General features: G+C 44.6%; 1 protein-coding gene across 2 annotated transcripts in view; it reads left to right on the forward strand.

Moving 5' to 3' along the window:
- LOC308676579 (cullin-2-like) overlaps window positions 1–18,275 on the forward strand; it is a 241,109-nt gene that overhangs the window by 125,492 nt on the left and 97,342 nt on the right. For both annotated transcript variants that reach the window (XM_081342456.1, XM_081342457.1), the window contains 4 exons: window positions 13,465–13,561; window positions 13,652–13,762; window positions 16,146–16,308; window positions 16,787–16,911. In XM_081342456.1, the coding sequence (XP_081198582.1) occupies window positions 13,465–13,561; window positions 13,652–13,762; window positions 16,146–16,308; window positions 16,787–16,911 (496 nt within the window). The remainder of the gene's footprint in view (window positions 1–13,464; window positions 13,562–13,651; window positions 13,763–16,145; window positions 16,309–16,786; window positions 16,912–18,275) is intronic.

The raw sequence follows: 18,275 nt of genomic DNA on the forward strand, positions 1-18,275 counted from the left end.
TTTGGATTAAAATTTGGTGGAATATGCAAAAGATATTTAAGAAAAGGATAAAGTTTTCTCCGCAATTGTTTTTACTGGGTATTATTACAGATACTACTGTTATAGATACAAAGTTGATGTTGAATTTAATTACAGCAGCGAGACTTTTAGTAGCGCAATATTGGAAGAAGGAAGAACTGCCAACTATAGAAGAGTGGACTTTAAAAGTTTCTAACTTGGCGGAAATGGCAAAGATTTCAGCGTATTTGAAAGACCAATCACAACAGAGATACATTGTGGAATGGAGGAGATGGATTGAATATATTCAGAATAAATATGGGACTAAAAAGTTTCATTTAGCATTTGAATAAGTACTGGATCTATATGATGTATAACTAGTTAGTAGGTATTTTATTAATATTTTGATGATAGAGAGTTAAAGTGCGACAGAATTTAATGTTTTATTGTTGTTAGCATATTTTAGATTATGCTTGTTTGTATTTTTATACCCTGTATTCAGCTCTGGGAAGTCGGGGAGGGGGGAGGGGAGGGGAGGGGGGTTGGTGAGAGGGGAGGGGGAGGAGGGGGGTTTTTTGTATTTAAAAATGTATTGTAAAACTTTTCAATAAAAAAAAAACAACCTTCGCCAGAAAGCGAAGGTTGGAGACCGGGCGATAGTTGTTTAAAACAGCCGGGTCCAGGGCAGGCTTCTTGAGGAGGGGTCTCACCACCGCCTCCTTCAAGGCGGCGGGGAAGATACCCTCCTTCAGGGAAGCAGTTATTACTGCATGGAACCAGCCTCGTGTCTCCTCCCGGGCCGCAAAAACCAGCCAGGAGGGGCACGGGTCCAATAAACAGGTGGTGGAGCTCAGCCTCCCCATAATCCTGTCCACATCATCAGGGGAAACAGGATCGAACTCAGTCCAGATAAGATGCTCAAGACCGTCCGATTCCTCCATGTCAGACTCTGCCCAGTCTGAGTCCACACCGGTCTGTATCTGAGCGATTTTGTCCATCAGATGATGACTAAACTCCTTGGCCCGACCCTGCAAGGGATCCTCTCTCACCTCCTGGTTAAGAAGGGAGCGAGTCACCCTAAACAGGGCGGCCAGGCGATTATCTACGGACGCGATGAGGGCAGCGAAATAATTAGCCTTCGCCGTCCTCATCGCCGCAAGATAAGACCGTATGAAGGTTCTTAACTGCAATCGGTCAGATTCGGATCGGCTGAACCTCCAACCGCTCTCCAGACACCGTCTCCGACGCTTCATCTCCCGGAGCTCCACAGAAAACCATGGAGCCCAACGGGATCTGCGCCGGGTCAGGGGTCGCAAGGGTACAACACGGTCGAGTGCCTCGGTGGCTGCCCTTTCCCAGGCATCCACCAAGGCATCGGCCGGGCTGTGAATGAGGGCGATGGGTATAGACCCAAGCGCCATCTGGAATCGTTCTGGGTCCATTAGGCGCCAGGGGCGGAACCACCTGGTCGGCTCCGCAGCCCAGCGGCGGGGGGTGGCATAACGGAAGACCAGCCGCAGGAGATAATGATTGGACCATGACAGGGGGAAAATGGCTGGCAAAACCCCTCCCAGATCATCCAACCACTGCCCAGATAAAAACACCAGGTCGAGAGTGTGACCCCCCCCACATGAGTCGGGCCCTGAATTACCTGGGTCAGGTCCATGGCCGTCATGGAAGCCATGAACTCCCGAGCTAACTCTGACAACCCTCCCAGGGAAGGCAGGTTGAATTCACCCAACACTATAAGCCTGGGGAACTCCACCGCCAACCCTGAGAGGGTGTCGAGCAGCCCAGGCAGGGCTGTTGCCACACAGCTGGGTGCCAGGTATGTGAGCAACAAGCCCATCTGGACCCGAGGGCCAAATCTCAGGAGGAGGGACTCACTCCCGCCTATCTGGACAATGGTGGTCTCCCGCGGACATAAAGTCTCCCGAATAACCACCGCCACCCCACCGCCCCTACCCTGAGCCCGTGGCTGGTGTAGCACACAGAAACCTGGGGGGCGTAGCTCAGTCAGAGGGACCCCTCCCTCCGAGCCCAACCAGGATTCGGTAATGCATGCCAGATCCGTGCATTCCTCCTCGATCAAATCATGAACGAGGGGAGCCTTATTAACAACGTATCTGGCATTAAAATACACCGGCCTAAGCTCAGGGACCTGATCACCCTCATCCCCAGGCAAAAGGGTGCTAACCGGAGGGTCGGAGCGTGCCACCGCTCGAAGATAGCGAGGGCGCGATCCCAGATATTGATGTGGCCCTCCGTGCAACCACCTGCTGCCATTCCCTATTGTCGTGGGGATTTGACAACCCACCCCAGCACACACAGAGCCAGCAGCCTCCACCCCCAACCCCATCCCACCAGAGCCCATAACGGGCCCAGACTGAGTGCCGGTTAATAGTTCCCTCCCCTCCTCACTATTCCTCCCCCTCCCTAACCCTTTAAAATAACCGGCTAAAAAACATATCAGGGGCCTCTTAGTGCGTCTCCCCCAGAGGCCCCTAGGTAAGCCCATCGGATGCTTCAATCTTCTTTTTCTCCTTTTGTTCCAGCTCTGCGCATTCCATCTCATTTTACTCTGGTACAATTGCAAAATATTTTAGGTCATCTTAATTGGGCTAGACCATTTTTAGGGTTAACTACTGCTTTGTTGCGTCCACTTTTTATTGCCTTGCAAGGTCATTTAACCCCTGACACGCGGATTCCAGTCTCCACGGCGATGCAGCATTGCCTTCATCAAATCAATTCTGCCCTTCGCAAAGTTATGGTTAACAGAGCTCCTCTTTTAGGATCATTGTCAGCAGCCCTCTTCCATACTCCTTTACAGCCAACTGCTACCTTATTTTTTCTGAAACGCTTAAATCTATCTGCATTGTAGAATGGTTGTATTTGCCACACACACCAGCTAAAAATGTGTCTTCCATCGATGTGTTATATTCTGATCTTTTAATGAAGGTACGGCATCGCGTGCTCCAGTTAACTGGCTTTGATCCTTTAGTCATTCATTTGCCTTGCACCAAGGATCAGCATGATTTCTTTATGCAAATGTCTAATGCTTATGCGATTGCCTTTGTAGATTATGTGGGAGCTGTATTGTTTAACCCCCCCAAGGACCAACGTTTGGTTTTATTACAGGAATTGCCTTTTGTTTTTCAATCTGCACAGGTTTCTACCCCTCTTCCTAATGCTATTACATTATTCACAGATGGGTCTCGTACCCGTGGGGTGGTTGTTTGGCAAGTTAATGGCAAATGGCAAGCTACGTTTACAGCTTCTCAAACATCCGCCCAGCGTGCTGAACCTGCTGCAGTGACTTTAACCTTTCAATTACATGATACAATTGCTTTTAATCTTATTGTGGACTCACAATATGTTTACAATCTTTTTAACCATATTGCATTTGCTTATTTATCCCCCCCTTCATGGATTACTGCCTTGTCGTGGCGAAGGGGCTTGTGTAATTCAATGAAGCTATGAGCTATGCTGTGCAGGGCCACCCAAGACGGAAAGGTCATAGCAGAGAGTTCTGACAAAACGTGATCCACTGGAGAAGGAAATGGCAAACCACTCCAGTATCTTTGCCATGAAAACCCTATGGACAGTACCAAAAGGCAAAACGATATGACACTGGAAGATGAGCCCCTCAGGTCGGAAGGCGTCCAATATGCTACTGGGGAAGAGCAGAGGGCTAGTACTAGTAGCGCCAGAAAGAATGAAGCGACTGGGCCAAAGCCGAAAGGACGCTCAGCTGTGGATATGTCTGGTGGTGAAAGGAAAGTCCGATGCTGTAAAGATTTTTTCTCCATAGGAACCTGGAATGTAAGATCCATGAATCAAGGAAAGCTGGACGTGGTCAAACAAGAGATGACAAGACTAAACATCGACATCTTAGGTATCAGCGAACTAAAATGGACAGGAATGGGTGAATTTAATTCAGATGACCATCAGGTATACTACTGCGGGCAAGAATCCCTCAGAAGAAATGGAGTAGCCTTCATAGTCAATAAAAAAGTAGGAAAAGCAATACTGGGATACAATCCTCAAAATGACAGAATGATCTCAGTTCGAATCCAAGGCAAACCATTCAATATCACAGTAGTCCAAGTCCATGCCCCAACCACCAGTGCTGAAGAGGATGAAATTGACCGGTTCTATGAAGCCCTACAGCACCTTATAGAACTAACACCCAAAAATGATGTCCTTATCATCATGGGGGATTGGAATGCTAAAGTAGGAAGCCAAAAGATAACTGGAATAACAGGCAAGTTTGGCCTTGGAGTACAAAATGAAGCAGGGCACAGGCTGATAGAATTTTGTCAAGAGAATACGATGGTCATAGCAAACACTCTTTTCCAACAACCCAAGAGACGGCTTTACACATGGACATCACCAGACGGTCAACACAGAAATCAGATTGACTATATGCTCTGCAGCCAAAGATGGAGAAGCTCTATACAGTCAGTAAAAACAAGACCAGGAGCTGACTGTGGCTCAGACCATGAGCTTCTTGTTGCAAAGTTTAGGCTTAAATTAAAGAAAGTAGGGAAAAGCGCTAGGCCAGTCAGGTATGAATTAAATCATATCCCTGTTCAATATACAGTAGAGGTGAGAAATAGATTTAAGGAATTAGATCTGATAGACAGAGTGCCTGAAGAACTATGGATGGAGGTTCGCAAGATTGTACAAGACGTAGCAACCAAAACCATCCCAAAGAAAAAGAAATGCAAGAAAGCAAAATGGCTGTCTGAGGAAGCTTTGCAAATAGCTGAGGAAAGGAGGGAAGTGAAAGGCAAGGGAGAAAAAGAAAGATATGCCCAATTAAATGCAGAATTCCAAAGAATAGCTAGAAGAGATAAGAATGCCTTCTTAAATGAACAATGCAAAGAAATAGAAGAAAACAATAGAATAGGGAGGACCAGAGATCTTTTCAAGAAAATTGGAGAGATGAAAGGAACGTTTCATGCAAAAATGGGCATGATAAAGGACCAAAATGGCAGGGACCTAACAGAGGCAGAAGAGATTAAGAAGAGGTGGCAAAATTACACAGAAGAACTATACAAGAATGAGCTTAACGTCCCTGATAATCACAAAGAGGTGGTCACTGACCTCGAGCCAGACATCCTAGAATGTGAAGTGAAGTGGGCCTTAGAAAAGCTGAGCAACAACAAAGCTAGTGGAGGTGACAGTATTCCAGCTGAGCTATTCAAAATCTTAAAAGACGATGCAGTAACAGTGCTACACTCAATTTGCCAGCAAATTTGGAAAACACAACAGTGGCCACAGGATTGGAAAAGATCAGTTTACATTCCAATTCCAAAGAAAGGCAGTGCCAAAGAATGTTCAAACTATCGCACCATTGCACTCATTTCTCATGCTAGTAAAGTTATGCTTAAAATCCTACAAGCTAGACTCCAGCAGTATGTGGATCGAGAACTACCAGAAGTACAGGCAGGATTTCGAAGAGGCAGAGGAACTAGAGATCAAATTGCTAACATACGCTGGATCATGGAGAAAGCTAGAGAGTTCCAGAAAAACATCTACTTCTGCTTCATTGACTATGCTAAAGCCTTTGATTGTGTGGATCATAACAAACTGTGGCAAGTCCTCAAAGAGATGGGCATACCAGACCATCTTATTTGTCTCTTGAGAAACCTATATGTGGGCCAAGAAGCAACAGTGAGAACTGGACACGGAACCACTGATTGGTTCAAACTTGGGAAAGGAGTCCGGCAAGGCTGTATACTGTCGCCTTGGCTATTTAACTTATATTTCATTTCATTTCATTTCATTTATTATATTTGTATACCGCCCTTCTCCCGAAGGACTCAGGGCGGTGAACAGGGCACATAAAAAATACAGAATACAAAAATTAAAAAAGAATTAAATAAGAGCCCGAGCTAAAAACAGTAGAATAATATTAAAAATCCCCAATAAAAACCCCAGCACATCCCCCATGAGGCCAGGCCGGCTTGCTCAAATAGGTAGGTCTTCAGACCGCGTCGGAAGGAGCGAAGGTCAGGTGCCATCCGGAGCTCAACCGGCAGCTGATTCCATAAAGCTGGGGCGCCCACAGAGAAGGCCCTCCCCCTGGGGGCCACCAGCCGACATTCTCTGACCGGTGGCACCCTGAGGAGGCCCTCTCTGTGGGAATGCACAGGGCGGAGGGAAGTTGACGCCGGCAGCAGGTGATCCCCGAGGTACTCCGGACCCATGCCATGTAGGGCCTTAAAAACCATTACCAAAACCTTGAACCTCACCCAGAAGACAACTGGCAGCCAATGCAGCTCGTGGAGCAAAGGTGTAACATGGGAGTACCGGGAAACTCCCAAGACAACTCTCGCGGCTGCATTCTGTACCAGCTGGAGCCTCCGAGTGGTCTTCAAGGGAAGCCCCATGTAGAGAGCGTTGCAGTAGTCCAGACGAGAGGTCACGAGCGCATGAGTGACCGTACACAGGGCATCCCGGTTCAGATAGGGCCGCAACTGGCGCACCAGGCGAACCTGGGCGAAAGCCCCCCTAGTCACAGCCACTATATGATCTTCCAGAGTAAGCCGCGAATCTAGGAGGACTCCCAAGTTGCGAGCCCTATCTACGGGGGGTAAAAACTCACCCCCCCATGGAAAGAGGTGGAATATTCTGAATATCCCGGTATGCCGGTATGCACAGCCACTGAGTCTTGTCGGGGTTGAGTTGAAGTCTGTTCCTCTCCATCCAGACCCGAACCGCCTCCAGGCAACGGGACATCACGTCGAGGGCATCACTGGGGTGGTTTGGGGTCGAAATGAAAAGCTGGGTATCATCAGCATACTGATGATACCCAACTCCAAAACCACGAATGATCTCACCCAGCGGTTTCATATAGATGTTGAACAGGAGAGGCAAGAGGACTGACCCCTGAGGAACTCCACAAACGAGAGACCTCGGGGTCGACCTCTGCCCCCCTGCCAACACCGACTGTGAACATCCCAGGAGATAGGAGGAGAACCACTGAAGAACTGTGCCTCCCAATCCCCTGAGACGCCGCAGCAGGATACCATGGTCGATGGTATCGAAAGCCGCTGAGAGGTCTAATAGGACTAGGACAGAGGAATATCCCCTGTCCCGGGCCCTCCAGAGATCATTCTCCAGAGCGACCAATGCCGTCTCCATGCTGTACCCGGGCCTGAAACCCGATTGGCACGGGTCTAGATAATCCGCTTCATCCAGGACCAGAGGGAGCTGATGCGCCACCACACTCTCAAGAACCTTCGCAAGAAAGCGAAGGTTGGAGACCGGACGAAAGTTATTTAACATGGCTGGGTCCAAGGCAGGCTTCTTGAGGAGAGGTCTCACCACTGCCTCCTTCAAGACGGCGGGGAAACTACCCTCACTCAAAGAGGCAGATATAACCGCCTGAAACCAGCCTGGTGTCCCCTCCCGAGCTGCATAAACCAGCCAGGAAGGGCACGGGTCCAATAAACATGTGGTGGAGCTCAATCTCCCCATAATCCTGTCCACTTCCTCAGGGGTCACAGAATCAAACTCCTCCCAGATAACATTGACAAGACCGCCCGTGTCCTGATCGTCAGACTCCGCCCAGCTGGAGTCCAGACCGGTCCGAATCCGAGCGATTTTAACCGACAGATGTTGACCAAACTCCTCGGCACGACCCTGCAAGGGTTCCTCCCTCACCTCCTGATTAAGGAGGGAGCGGGTCACCCAAAACAGGGTGGCCGGGTGGTTATCTGCGGACGCAATAAGGGCGGAGAAGTAATTAGACCTCGCCGCCCTTATCGCTGCGAGATAAGACCTAATATAGGTTCTTAGTCGCAATCGGTCGGATTCGGATCGGCTGGACCTCCAACAGCTCTCTAGGCCCCGTCTCCGACGCTTCATCTCCCGAAACTCCGCGGAGAACCATGGAGCTCGCTGGGATCTGCACCGGGTCAGGGGCCGCAAGGGTACAACTCGGTCAAGTGCCTCCGTGGCTGCCGTTTCCCAGGCTTCCACTAAGGCATCCGCCGAGCTGTGAGCAACGGAGGCAGGTGGGGACCCCAGCGCTGCCTGGAACCTATCAGGATCCATTAAGCGTCTGGGGCGGTACCATCTAGTTGGCTCCATACACCCACGGCGGGGGGTGGCAAAATGGAAGACCAGCCGCAGGAGATGATGATCGGTCCATGACAGGGGCATAACAATTGGGGAGCCCCCACCAAGATCATCTAACCACCGTCCAGATAAGAAAACCAAGTCAAGGGTGTGGCCACCCACATGAGTCGGTCCATAAATTACTTGCGTCAGGTCCATGGCCGTCATGGAAGCCATGAACTCCCGAGCTAACTCAGATGATCCTCCCAGGGATGGTAGATTGAAGTCACCCAAAACTATAAGTTTGGGGAACTCAATCACCAGCCCCGAGAGGATGTCGAGAAGCTCAGGCAGGGCTGCGGCTGCATGACTAGGCGAAAGGTACACCAGCAGGAAGCCCAACTGCGCCCCAGGACCACATCTCAGGAAGAGAGACTCACACCCGACTATCTGGGGAACGGTGGCCTCCTGCGGACACAAGGTCTCCCTCATGACTACCGCCACTCCCCCGCCCCTACCCTGAGCCCGAGGCCGGTGTAGCACCCGGAAACCTGGAGGGCAAAGATCAACCAGAGGAATGCCACCCTCTGGGCCCAACCAAGTCTCCGTGATGCAAGCCAGGTCCGCATGCTCACCCTCGACCAGATCCCGGATAAGAGGAGCCTTATTAACAACGGACCTGGCGTTCAAGTACACCAACCGGAGCTCAGGTGGCTGCACATCGTCGCTCCCGGGACCTCGGGGCAGAAGCAGAGGGTCGGAGCGCCTCACCGCTTGTAAGCAGCGGAGGGGCCCTCCCGGATGTCGGTACGGCCCTCTGTTCATACACCTGCTGCCATTCCCTAACGTCGTGGGAATAGGTAATCCCATGACCCGCTCCTGAGCTCCGGAGGCAACCGACCCCCGCTCCCCCCTACGCGATCAATCCCGGACCTGGCCCTCCCCCTTAACCCCTTAAATTTTTTTGCTAAAAAACAGATCAGGGGTCTCTTCCTAACAATAAACCGGAGACCCCAATCCATACCTGACCATCTCTCAGAGCACATCAGAGCACATCATGAGAAAGGCAGGGCTAGATGAATCAAAAGTTGGAATTAAGATTGCCGGAAGAAACATCAACAACCTAAGGTATGCAGATGATACCACTCTAATGGCAGAAAGTGAAGAGGAACTAAAGAGCCTCTTGTTGCGAGTGAAGAAGGAGAGTGCAAAACTTGGGTTGAAACTAAACATTAAGAAAACCAAGATCATGGCATCCGGCCCTCTCAATTCCTGGCAAATAGATGGGGAAGAAATGGAGGTAGTGACAGATTTTATTTTCCTGGGCTCCAAGATCACCGCAGATGGGGACTGTAGCCAAGAAATTAAAAGACGCTTGCTCCTTGGGAGGAAAGCCATGGCAAATCTAGACAGCACACTAAAAAGCAGAGACATCACCCTGTCAACAAAAGTGCGTATAGTCAAGGCTATGGTCTTCCCAGTTGCAATGTATGGCAGTGAAAGCTGGACTATAAGAAAGGCTGAGCGCCAAACAATTGAGGCCTTTGAACTATGGTGCTGGAGAAGACTCCTGCGAGTCCCTTGGACTGCAAGGCGATCAAACCGGTCAGTCCTAGAGGAAATCAACCCTGACTGCTCTTTAGAAGGCCAGATCCTGAAGCTAAAACTCAAATACTTTGGCCACCTAATGAGAAGGAAGGACTCACTGGAGAAGAGCCTAATGCTGGGAAAGATTGAGGGCAATAGAAGAAGGGGACGACAGAGAATGAGGTGGCTGGATGGAGTCACTGAAGCAGTAGGCATGAGCTTAAATGGACTCCAGAAGATGGTAGAGGACAGGAAAGCCTGGAGGAACGTTGTCCATAGGGTCGCGATGGGTCGGACACGACTTCGCAACTAACAACAACAACAACATTTATCCCCACTTTTGGACCGTAACTTGCTTTCTCTATTCCTTACTTTTCAAACTCTCCTGCGTGACCGTACTGCCCCATTTTTCATTGCTCACATTCGCTCCCATACAGGTTTTTCTGATACTATTTTTGATGGCAACCATAGAGCAGATGCAGATCTCCACTCTTTTAAGGTGGCTTCACTTTTTACTGACCCTTTGACTAGCCATTCCTATTTTCACCAGAATGCTAAATCTCTTCGTGCTACCTTTAACATTCCACTTTCTCAGGCTCGTGATGTTATCTCAGCCTGTCCTTCTTGCTCCTCCTCCCCCCTCTCTTTTCCCTTTGATGCTGTTAATCCAAGAGGAACTGAGGCCAATGCTCTCTGGCAGATGGATGATCTTCACGTTTGCATAGATACTTATTCTGGCTATGTGTGGGTTACCCCCCTTCGTGGCGAAACTGCCTCTCATGTTATTCAACACCTTCTCACTGCCATGGCTGTCATAGGACGACCACTTGTCTTAAAGACAGACAATGCTCCTGCGTATATTTCTAATGCTTTTTCTCAATTTTGCAGCACTTGGGATATTTCTCTCCGACATGGCATTCCATACAATAGTTCAGGCCAAGCTATAGTGGAACGTGCACATCGTACATTTAAAACTTTGTTGTTTAAACATTTAAAAGAAAGGGGAATTACTCCTTCAGATCTTAAAACTTTGATTCCAGTGTTGTTATTTACTTTGAATCATTTAACGATCACTAATCAAGCTTATACTCCTGCAGAGAGACATTTTAGGAAGGAGCTTCCCCTGGAACGACCACAAGTGCTATATAAGGAGCTGCCCGAGCCAACTGGAAGGGACCAGCTGAATTGATAACTTGGGGAAGGGGGTATGCATCTGTTCTTACTCCTACAGGACCGGTGTGGGTGCCTGCCAGGTGTGTGAAGCCATTCCGAGCCAAACATGAGCTGGCACCAGAGGCTGAGCAGTCCGCTCCCAGAGTTCAATCCAGCCCTGACATTGAACCTGAACCCGATGGGTGAAACACCACGAAGGCGTAAAAGACCTTCGCGGCCAGCAGGAACTTAGCCACCAGTGACATGGGGAATGTTAAAAACACTCAGTGCAGATGCCCTTCGTGACCTTACTACTGCGCAGCTAGAGCCGACTCCAGAACTATTCCTGTCGGCAATTATCGCGCGACTTAACACCAATTCAGCACTTGTTTTTTGGTTTTTATTCCTTCAGCTGTAGGAATTCATGAAGATTTAGCAAATAGAGGACAATTCAATTTGTGGCTACAACTGGCCAATATTTCTGGTCAGAGTAATTTTTGCTTAAAAATGTCTGCCTCTGCTCATGAAGTTACTAGCTCTTGCATTGTTCCTGTCTGTGCTCCAGTTACTACTATTCAAAATTATACTCTTTTTGCCAATTTTAATATATCTACCAGATTTAGCTTGGCTTAAACATTTATTTGTTTATGGTATCTTAACTATAGTTATATTGATTAGTTTGTGTTGCTGTATCCAATGTATTCCCTCTTTGCTAGCATTGTGCCGTTCACTTATTGTTAAACGATCCCACACCTCTACCTTCAACGCCAAAGATTTACACATTATGCAAGCTTATCTCGAGCATTCTGCTTCTGTCATTAAACAAAAAAAGGGGACATGTGGGAACAGCCAGAATTTGGCCTCCCAAGAATTTGGCCTCTCAGCCTTCAGCTTTCCCAAACCCCCTTACTGGCCTCCATGTGAGCTGCAGTGAATGAGCCCACTCTCCTGGCTCACAGGCTGGCATGTGGGACGTTTGGGAAACGCTATGATAGAGCTTTCACATATATCTTTTAGTATCTTGTTTTTGTAACGATCTCATAGGCACCTGAGAAGTTCTCACTAGGTATCCAATTATCTCTATGTATCCTATGTTGTATGAGATTGATGGAGTTTTTGTAATGTTGGAGGTGAATAAAAGTTCAGCGGGCAGTTGCTCAGGAGGGTTTTTTTGGAGACGAGGCTGCCTGGCTGGTTCAGAGCATCTCTATCGACCCGGGTCTGAATTCTTTGCCCTTCTGCTGGATCTTTCATTATTAGGTAGGTTTTCCCAGTTGTTAGCCAGTTTTCAATTTCTCCTCCTTGTACTATGTTGTTGAACTGCTTGGCAATGAGTGGGTATATAACAGTTAGATGTTTCAACCAAAACCCATGCAGTTCATCTTCACCTGGTCCTGACCAATTTTTGATCTTCCTTGCTCTTTTTTCTACCATTTTTGTTGTTATTACTAGTTCTTTCATTTCAACTTCTGTTTTATTTGCATCCACCTCTTTTAACCAAGCCACATCCTTGTTGTGTTTCTTTGGGTTATCCCATATCTGCTTCCAGAACTGCACTGTTTCTTCCTTGTCAGGTACTGATTCATTGCAGTTTCTCCATTGATGGATTGGTAGAAACATTTCTGATTGGATTGAAATTGGAGGTTCTGCCTATAATTTGCAATTCGAACTTCGTATCTACTGATTTTCCTGGCTATAGCTGTTATTTGCTGCTTTATTATTTCCAGTGCTTCCTTGATCTTCCTCATTCTAAGTGGTATTTCTTGATTAGGTATTCTTTGGTCTTCTTGTTCTTCACCTTCTTTTCTTTCATCTGTTCTAGCTTGCTTGCATGTGATCTTAACTTCTAGTCTAACCTTCCATTTTTATGGTGCACTGTTTTTTTGTTTTTCTTCTTTGTTGATTTTGCATCCCAAGTATTCAGTTATAACTGCAGCTGTGCTGTTCATTAGTTGGTTTGTTACTTGGAGTGAATTGGTGCTTATACTTGATATTGCAGTATTTGCATCTTTTGATGCTTGTGCTAGCTGATTGTGATTGTGATTGTGATTATGATTATTTCCAACTTTGGAGAGGGTTTTAAGATGTTGAGCTGTGGATGTACTGGACTCAAATTCCTGCTGTCCCCACACTCACACCTCATATGGTGAAGACTTTAGAATAGAATAGAATAAAGTATCTCTCCCCCTTAGCATGGTTTTAGATTGATCAGACTCTTAATGGTTGCCTTGCCTGATTACTTTTAACATAAATACTTGTAAAAATTCTCCATCTTTAAACATTACTTACTTATCGCTATTTTATAACTACTGTAATATGTGGAGAAAAATTTGGGTGAGTTCCTTCATCCTCAAAATAAGTACCAATTTTCTTCAGGTCTTTTATATAAATATACAGATTTTTTTTAAAAAATATATTACACGGAGTGTAATCTGCTTCAGCATTTTCCTGTGAACAGCAGCTTTATCATTGGACAGTCGGTTTTAAAGTTTAGACCAGTGATTCTCAGTCTCTACAATGTTGGGATGTGTGGATTCTTGGCTGGGGAATTCTGGGAGATGGAGTCCACACATTTCAGTGTTTCTGAGGTTGTGAAACACTGTTTTAGACAGTGATAAATAGTATAAATTTTGAGAGTTTTATTTTTCCATCTTTCAGTGATCGTTGTGGAGAAGATCCAAATCAGAAAGTAATCCATGGGGTTATTAACTCCTTTGTTCATGTTGAACAGTATAAGAAAAAAATCCCTCTGAAGGTAAAAAGTTTTATTTCTCTCTTGGGAAACTGATAAATATTTGTTCCATGCCTTACCTTCTTTGTGCTTGATCAGACTTTCTCAAATTAGTTTTACCAGGAAATTTTTGAGTGCCCTTTTCTGAATGAAACAGGGGAGTATTATAAACAAGAAGCTTCAAATTTAATGCAACAATCAAACTGCTCACAGTATATGGGAAAGGTAAGATGATCATATTTATTCATTGTTCCATGTATTTTGAAACAAACTGCTTTTCAAGAGTTTCAGGAGTAGTTTGTGGTGTGGGAGTCATGAGGGTTGATGGTTCAACATTCTACTTTGCTAACATTAGACCTCATGATGCATTTAAAGAGCATTTTCAAGGGATTCATGTACATGCTGGTAGTCCTCAGTTAAGGCCTGCAATAGGGACTGGCAACTCCATCACTAAGTAGCATGGTTGTTAAGTGTGATGTCACATGACCATACTGACTTAACAATGACAGTTCCAGCTTCAGTTGTTAAGTAAATGACTGTGGGTTGTTAAGCATGGGTGACCACGACTTGTGACTTCCTGCCAGCTTCCCCATTGACTTTGTTGGAAGCCAGCTGTGAAGGTCACAAATGGTGATCACGGGGGAAATTGCGACTGTCATAAATGCATGCCGGTTGCCAAGTGCCTGAATCACAATCACATGACCTTAGGGATGCTGAAACATGCAGCTTTGAGGACCAGTTGTAAATCTCATTTTTCAGTGCTGTCATAATTTCGAACAGTTACTGAATGGTCAATAAGCGAGGACTACCTGTACTTCCAAAATCATATGCAGGCTAAATGGGAGGAAGCATTTGCTCTTGTTTCCAAAGGTGTTATAATCTTTTTTTATTTTTACAGCTGTAGTCAGTTTTCATAATTACTGTATTTGTGATATGATCTGTAAGTTATGCTCTGCATCATAAATCAACATTCTAAATTAGATTGAATAAGATGCTTAGAGAAATATAATGCATCCAGTTTTAAATACTGTATACTTCGTTCAGATCAATATTTGTTCCCTGGTTTTGAATCATTGTATTGTCTTTTCAGTATGAATAGGCTTTTCTTTCCTTTTTCCTGTTGCACTCTTAAATTTATATGGGTTTAGGTAGGCTTTTGGTAATACAGTAGTTGATTTGACTTGACTTTCTGCTCTTGTGCCAAACATTTATTTGATTTTCTACTTTTTACTCGCTGGTACTGACTTATATATTTGCTTTTTTATTTATTTGTTAAATTTTTACAACCTCCCATCTCAACCAAAACACAATAATCCAGAAAACAATTCTAAAACAACAAAATAACCACAAAAATAATTAAAAACAAACTATTAAAAAACATAAAAACATCTGCAGGAGAACACCATTCATTTTCCTAGCAGTATAAATGGCTTTCCACCAATATACAGTAGCTGGCTCCCCAGACCACATGCAAAAGCCATGTAATCAGGCTCTTCTGAAAAGCCAACAAGGTTGGGGCTAGTCTCACCTCAGGGGAGATGATGTTCTAATGGACAGGTGCTGTAACAGAAAAGGTCTCCTTTTGGGTTCTACCAAATGATATTCCTTCATAGACAGGACCTAGGCACCATGCCATTTCTGTGCATCTGATCCAATGGGTAAGTGTAATAAGGGAGAGATGATCCCTCAAATACCCTGGCCCCGTGCCATATAGAGCTTTTTAGGGGATCACCACCTTGAATTGAACCCAGAAGCAAACTGGTAGCTAATGCAACTCATGGAGTAGAGGTGTAACATGCACTACTCTACCTTGACAAATAAGTACCGGCACCACCACATTTTGCTCCTGATGAAGGTTCCAGATACTCTTTAAAGGCAGCCCCATGTACAGCGTATTACAGAAATCCACACAGGAGGTGACCAGGGCTTCCTGTATGCTGCTTGTTACTATTCTGATACATATTTTTTTACTGATATTTTGTCAGTTTTCTTAACCACTTTGTGTATTTTAAAAAAACACAAAAAGCAAGGTGTAAATGTTTAGAATGATGCCATAAGTGTGAACCTGGGTTAAGGCATTAATCAAATGTAGTACAGAATTATAGTTGACACTAGTGAGGATAACCAATGTTAGTATGGGAATTTGGGAGTGCCCTGCATTGTTTCTTTGCTTCTTAAACTATGCTCTAGTAAGCCAGCAACCAATAAGTCTAAAAGATCCTAATAGGGGACAATGTTGATAAATGTTTTGAAATTGAAATCTTCAGGAAATTTATTTGCAAAACTTCCATTACAACATTGCAGCCTTATTGATGTTGTTTGTCCTTTATTAAATTCCATTTAAGAAATTTTAAATTCTTATTTGTTCCTACAGGTCACCCCAATCCAGTTTTTCTACTTTTTTCCTAGAATGCTTTTGCTTTCTTATTACATAATGTCACAAATAATGGAATTAGGCTTTTTGGAGTGTGTAGTTTGAAAAATGAATTCTTTATATTACCTCAGTCATGAAATGGCCATAATAACTTGAAAATATACAGTATATTCCTTTTACTTTTATAGCCATTTAGTATTTGATTGTGCTGTTAATGTGGAAAATTACTTTTAGGTTTTATGTAGACTAAAAAATGAAGAAATGAGATGTCGAAAATATCTACACCCCAGTTCCTACAGCAAAGTAATCAATGAATGCCAACAACAAATGGTAGCAGACCACTTACAGTTTCTTCATGCAGAATGTCATAACATCATCAGACAAGAGAAGAGAAATGGTAAAGGTGTCCTGTGGGATAAAAATTGGAAAATACACATATTAAAAATAAATGTACTTTGCCTTCTTACCAAAGTCAATTGCCATTCAGCATAGTAGGGATGGCCATTAATCTCTTAGGCTACTTAGCATATGGAGTAAATGTGGATTAGGACCAAGAGTTTCATCTAAGCTGTATGGATACCTTTCTTTTCCTTTTATTTATTGGTTTAAAGCTAATTTATGATTCTGCCATATTCAGTGCTAAGCAGTTTCCATACCTGGTATATTTACCTAATGACATAAGCCAAGAACTGCATATGTAATTTTATAAAGCAGGTTTCCTGGCTTAAACTGACCTGCAAATGTCAACACACACTCTCATTGTCTTAGTAAATAATTATAGCTTACAAAGCCATCATGCTGTTTATATATGAGCATTTGAAAGTAGCAATTTTTGAAAAAGTATATATCCTGAAAATCAAGTTTTCTTTATGCAGATATGGCAAACATGTACACATTGCTTCATGCTGTGCCAAGTGGCTTACCTCATATGATTCAGGAACTGCAAAACCATATCCATGATGAGGGCCTTAAATCATCCAGCAATCTTTCTCAGGAAAATGTAAGGGTTTTTTTTCTTCAGTGGAAGAAAATCATTTGATACATTAAAGTATAAAAATGTCACTAGTAACTGTAAGTTTGCTTGTTTGTTTTGACTTAAGTTTTTGCAGTTTGGTAATCTGGTGTAGACCACTATTACTACTTTCACTACCAAAGAAAATTGAGTAATTTAGCATGTAGGTGGGCTTGAATGATTTACAGTTGATTTGAGTAAGTAGTTTAACTTATCCAACCCAGCCTTGGTTGATGTCAAAAATCTAAGCAAACATGGATTAAATACTTGGATGAAAGACAACCAAGAAATCCTAGTATTGTAGACAAGACAGAAGTTGAAAGAACATCTCAGAAGAAGGCAACAGCAAACCATATGTCTCTATAGTGGTGAAGAAAACAGCATAGACAAATGCATTTAAAATAGCAGTCAAGCTCAGCCAAAGAGAATCTTTAATCCTATGTCTTTAATAAAGCCCTTCCCACACAAGTAAGTTCAAAATGCATTCATTACATTTTCCATCTCATAGAAGAGAATATCTGTAGCTCAGGGTGGAACTGTGCAGCCCTTGGTGCTCTCTGAGCGTGGTTGTTTGCTTGCAGACATTTTATTACCCAACTAGGTAGCATCACCAATGCTAGTAAGCGTGGAGCTTGGTCTCTGCTTTTATATAGTAGCTTGCCCTGCCGGTGTTGTTGGGGGTGTGGCTTTCTCCTTGGTAGTTCCTTGATTAGGGTATTGTTTTCTGTTTTCAAGCTTCTGTACATGTAATGATAACCTTGTGGAATTAGTGGAAGAGATGCTACCTAGGAAAAATCAGACAACAGGCAGGAGGCCCCAATGGATTAACAGAGGAAGAAATGTCAGTTAAAAGGAAGGACCTGCCCTAATTGTTTGGGTGGTTAAAAGTAGCAGTGGGAAGTTTGTACCTTCAGATTTGCAAGATTCTGTTAATATAGCCTTACAATAAAGTAGAATTAACTCATCTAGTAGTGTTTCTTGTCTTATTTACCCAGAAGGGCTAACAGCACAATACCCTAATCAAGAAGTTCCCAAGGAGAAAACCCCACCCCCACCAACAATGGCAGGGCAAGCTATTGTATATAAACAGGGAGCAAACCCTATTCTTGCACTGATGTTACCTAGTGGGGTAATTAAATGTCTGCAAGCAATCACGTTCAGAGAGCAGCAAGGATTCTACTTTGTATCTTCAATTTGGAAGCCTGCTTACAAATCTAATATACAAAGATGTGATCACTGTAAACAAAAGTATCAAGCATGGGTAAATATAGTCCTAGCGGTGCCCAAGGTTATGTGCCTCTCAACCATCTTAGCTGAACTTGAATTCTGGGAATTGCCAAGATTCTAAATGG

The sequence above is a fragment of the Vipera berus genome, assembly GCF_964194415.1.
Source record: "Vipera berus genome assembly, chromosome: W".
NCBI lineage: Eukaryota > Metazoa > Chordata > Lepidosauria > Squamata > Viperidae > Vipera > Vipera berus.